General features: G+C 41.4%; 1 protein-coding gene across 1 annotated transcript; it reads right to left on the bottom strand.

Moving 5' to 3' along the window:
• Positions 1-369: 369 nt before the first annotated feature.
• RPS27L (ribosomal protein S27 like) lies at positions 370-4193 on the bottom strand. The gene is made up of 4 exons (XM_036844940.1): positions 4040-4193; positions 3042-3150; positions 1684-1794; positions 370-570 (listed from the first exon to the last, which is right to left on the bottom strand). The coding sequence occupies exons 1-4, from the start codon at positions 4043-4045 to the stop codon at positions 542-544; spliced, it is 255 nt and encodes an 84-aa protein (XP_036700835.1). The 5' UTR covers positions 4046-4193; the 3' UTR covers positions 370-541.
• Positions 4194-5200: the final 1007 nt, after the last annotated feature.

The raw sequence follows: 5200 nt of genomic DNA, 5'->3' as shown, positions 1-5200 counted from the left end.
CTAAAACTCAGACCCCAGCTGCAGTTACTGTACTAAAGTATACAGTATGTTATGGGCATATAAATCCAAGGCATTACACTGTGATTGTTACTGCATTAAGTATGTACTTCTATAAATATGTTTCCATAGTTACAATACCAAAACTATATTTAGAATTAATAAATAATGAACTTCTTTCCATTTGTAATCATTTAGCCCCCTCACAGAAATTTGGAAAAGGACTGAAAATCAAATATTTAAAGTTTCTACTCCTGAAGCGAGACACAAACTAATCAGAATACCCTTTTAAAAATGTTTAAACCAAATTCATATACACAGCATATATAAACGTATAGCACATTAACACATACTTGAAAAAAAGAAAAGGAGTAGTTTGACCGTAATCAAAACTTTATTGAAAAACTGACACCAAAATAGGAGAGCGCTGTTGTATACCTTACAAAATTAAACATAATTACATTATCTTGGTAGATTAGCTGGAATTACTGAACTGATAAGGCTTTCTGCGATAGAACACAAATTCAGGAAGGTGTGTGGATCATTAGTGTTGCTTTCTTCTAAACGAACACCCTGCAAAGGAATCACAAGAGCATACTAAACACAAGTCTGCTCTATCTTTGGTACAGAGTTTTAATGACAAAAAATACTTTTTACGTAAAAGCTTAAGTTTTAGAAATACTAGAGTAATATTCATATACAGGTTATTTATTTTTTTATACCAGAAATTTGCTAAAAGATATCTTTTATATTTGAATTTACTCTGATGTGACTGTCACTCCCTGTTCTCAAATGTTATAATGGAGTTCAAGAAAATAATTTTGATTAGAGTTCATTTCAGGTCTTTTAGGAAAATTCTGGTACAGATGCACCCTTTTAATCATCTGTCAGCACATGGACACAAAATTCTAAAATCATGGCATGATATAAAGGTTTTGGCAATCTTGCAAGTACATTTTTTAAGAGCAATACTGCATTTAAATACTGTGCTAATTTCACAGTTAGATCTCATGAAGTCACACCAAATAGATCTTGGATTTATTGCCAATCCACTTATAACTCTTCCAATGAGAATAACATGGAATTCACAGCTCCCCAAAATACCACAAGCAAACTTCAAATATCACTATTGAGCTGTAAATCTCTAAGTACTACTATGGAAAATTATATACATATGTATTATTTTTTCTTCACAAAAGTGAAAGAATTAAAATTAGACTATATTAATCATAAGTAGTTGCTCAGAGAAATCAAACCTCTGACATTTTAATTATCTGTTGCTCAGCTAGCAATGATTAAAACTATCTTAAATCATATGTACCAAATACATTTGAAACAAAATATTTACAGGAGAAATTTTTAAATCCTATGTTTTTAGGTATCTTATGTATTTATTCTTTTGCTCCATTCTGATTTATGTCTAACATTCCAAGTTAAGCAAACTGACTAAATACAACAGAATCAGGTGCTCTAAACTAAGAAAAATAATAAAGCAATTCTTTGCAAGGTCAAGAGTACAAACTTATCTCATTGAACAGGGCACTCTTTACTAAAAGAGCAATGAAAGATAAAAATTATTTTGGTAATTATGAATTTAAGATTTCTTTAAAACTGATTTTTAGTAAAGAGAGAGATTTTAAAATCATAAAATCTGATCACTGGGTTAGAAAATGCCAAATGATTTACCTTCTGTGAGTCTGGCCTTTCCTCCTGTCGGCTGGCACAACACGGTTGAACAACCTACACAAAGCACCACTGTCTGAGCATGGCTGAAAACCGTGGTAATCTTGTAGCAGCCTGAAAAAGGGAAGTGTTAAAAGTGAAAAGCAGAAAAAAACACAGTACCTGTTCAACATATTTCTAGTAAAGACTTGTAAAAGATTAGCAACTTCAGTGCTGTGCAGTAGCAAGCCACATATGTAACAAACTTTTCTAGTAGCCACATTAAAAACAAGTTTTTTTTTTTTTTTAAATTTATTTATTTATTTATTTATTTTTGGCTGTGTTGGGTCTTCGTTTCTGTGCGAGGGCTTTCTCTAGTTGCAGCAAGCGGGGGCCACTCTTCGTCGCGGTGCGCGGGCCTCTCACTGTCGTGGCCTCTCTTGTTGCGGAGCACAGGCTCCAGGCACACGGGCCTAGTTGCTCCGCGGCATGTGGGATCTTCCCAGACCAGGGCTCGAACCCGTGTCCCCTGCATTAGCAGGCAGATTCTCAACCACTGCACCACCAGGGAAGCCCAAAAACAAGTTTTTTTTAAAGGTGAAATTAATAATATATTCTATTGAACTCAGTATTTCCAAAATATTATCATTTCACCATATAATCAAAGCCTTTTTTTTTTCAATGCTACATCTTCAAAATCTGGTGTATATTTCACACTTAAAGATACAGCATGAAAAAAAAAACAAGATACAGTATGGTGACCATAGTTAATAATACCCTACTGAATATTTGAAAGTTGCTAAGAGAGTATATCTTAAAAGTTCTTATCACAAGAAAAAAAAATTCTGTAACTATGTATGGTGACAGATATTAACTAGACTTATTGTGGTGATCATTTACCAATATATACAAATACGGAATCATGAGGTCACACACCTGAAACTAATATAATGGTTTATGTCAATTATACCTCAAGAAAAAAAGAATGAGAAAGAATTTTTCCATTTTGACTAGCCACATTTCAAGTGCTCAGTAGCCACATATGGCTAATGGCCACCATACCGGACTCCGCAGCTTTACACTGAAGAATCAATATACTTTTCATTGCATCGTGAAAAAGAAAACTTATCATCTGAACAGCTTAAAGACTTAAGTTCAGTGTCATGTCCCCTGTGGAGTCCCATCTTCACACCCCCCCCCCGAAATGTTTCTAAAGTGGTTTATTATGGAAATAACCCTTATGACATTCCAATTCTGTAATCCCACTTCGGGTCCTAATATCAAAACATACACAACACACTATGAGCAACCCTTATAGAAATTCTGTAAGTAATCCTTACAGAAATTTTCTTTAGGAAAGGAGTTAAAGTTTGAAATTTTACCTGGACATTTTACATCCATAAAATAAGAATTTGGACTTTGAACCAGCCGTTTCTTCTTATGTTTTTTCTTCTCCTCTTCCAAGGAAGGATGCAGTAAATCTCTAGCCAACTGAATAAAAAAGCATATTATTACTGCTAGAATGACACCACAACTCTGGCCGATTTAACCATATGTGAAATATACATGCAAAAAACAGGAATAACGGTCATATTCAGCAGAGACAACACTTTAGATGTTACTTATTTTAAAGCCTGTTAACTTTCATCAACACTTTTTATAATGCTTGTGTTCTCCAAGTCCCGGTTAAGGGGAACGATCAGGAAACATGTGGTAAGGTTAGCTCCGTTCTTTTTAACTAATAACAGTCGCCAGTGAAAATAAAACTGTGGTGCTAAGTAAGAACGTGATCTGGACCCTGGACCCGCTGAGAGTAGAAGTAGCTGAGGTAGACCCAGCGAATACCAACGCCGAGGTGATTTCTGCCCCCAGGGTTCAACATCTGATAAGAACTCTTAAGTGGCTGACGCGAGACGGTCCTTGATAGAGTTAATTTGTAAGGCAACTGCGAAGACAGTTTTTAAAAAGGAAACAAGTAGGAAATCGCTTCCGAGAGAAGGCACGGGGGGCAAGACCCACGAAGCAAAAGGAGAGCAAGAAGACTTCAACGATCACAGCCTCGCGGGTTCCCACCGAAACCCAGGAGGGCTGAGTAGGGTAGCCGGGGAGCTGTCCCCTCCCAGCCATCGACTCCAGACTGCACCCAGGGCGGCGCCGGGTCCTCCCAGCTCCACGCCCAGGCAGGGCCCGACTCGCCGCGCCGCCGGGCAAGTCCCAACAAGTCCGCCACGCGCGAAAGAGCCGCGGGATCCGAGCCGCCGAGCCGTGTTCGGCAGGGAGCCCCGGGGGCCCGCGGGCCATCGAGCTAGCCCGCCCCTGGGGCCCCTCGGCCGACCGAGAAGGCAGACACGAACGCGAAGCCCGAAAGTAAACAACTCACAGGCATGTCGATCCTTTCGCAAGCCCAGCCCGTGCAGATCTCTAAGGCGACACCCCTAGCGAGCAGCACGCGACCGGGAGCGCGGCGTCAACTTCCGCGATAGAGGAGACTGGGAGGAGCGGAGCGGCGGCCCCGTCGACTCTAGGCGCTCCTCTCGGTGGTGAGGGCTGGCTCCGGCCGGGATCCGCGGGCGGCGGGCGAGGGGAGGTGCTGAGGCGCTCGCCCATTCGAGATCCCAGAGCCCGCGATACTAACGGGCTCCTGGGCTAAGGCCGACGGCCTCAGGGCTTCGCCCTGGGCAAATGGTACCTGGGGCCAGGCTCAGGCGGTGCACGCCCGAATGGGAAGCCCCCTCGAGCTTCGGGAGCGCCGGCACCGCTGCAGAGCGGACCCGGCTGGGCACGCTGGGTCACTTGTCATAGGTCCCGCCGCCAAGCCTTCCGCCCTCGGCTGCCCTGCGGGCGAGCACACGGGCGGTGCCTCTGTTCTGTTCTTTTATGTATTAAAAACAATATTATTAATTAAAACCGTTAACACGTCCCAGCGAGATTATGAAAGAGGCTCGTTTACTTGCGCATCCTGCTTCCAAGGTACCGGTACCGGTTATTAAGTTCTTTGCGGGATGTAGCTGTGCCTTGGGTTTGCTTGGCCTTGAAAAAAGTTTTTAAGAAGGACCGATTCGCTGCCGTGCTTAGTTCACCGTGTGGCTCCTTCCTGTCCTCCGTGGGTCACACTTTCCAGAGCAGACAGCTGGAGCCTGAAAAAAACAGCGAGTGTCACCGATGGCCAGACTTGAAATATTTTTGATGAAGAGGACCATCCTGTGAGCGCGTGTGGTCAAAAGCTAAGAAACCAGGGAGACGCTTCATCAGAAAATTGTCCTAGATAGACGTTCTCGATCAACTTTTATTTCTCTTCGAAAAGATAGTACATGTGTAATGTACATTTTGGAAAATGCAGAAAAACAGAAGAAAATTTAAATCACCATCCAGAGATAAGCATTGTTCATATTTTTTCCTTTATCATTCCAGACATTTTTTTATTCACTTGCATGTAGGTTTGTTTTGGGTTTTGGTATTACATAATTGGTATCATCTTGTATATATTCTTTTATAGACTTGATCCCCTCCCCCCACAACTTACTGTATAATGAACATTACT

The sequence above is a fragment of the Balaenoptera musculus genome, chromosome 2, assembly GCF_009873245.2.
Source record: "Balaenoptera musculus isolate JJ_BM4_2016_0621 chromosome 2, mBalMus1.pri.v3, whole genome shotgun sequence".
Taxonomy (NCBI): Eukaryota; Metazoa; Chordata; class Mammalia; order Artiodactyla; family Balaenopteridae; genus Balaenoptera; species Balaenoptera musculus.
Note: the sequence above shows the minus strand (reverse complement) of the source record. Positions and strands in the feature narration are given on the sequence as shown.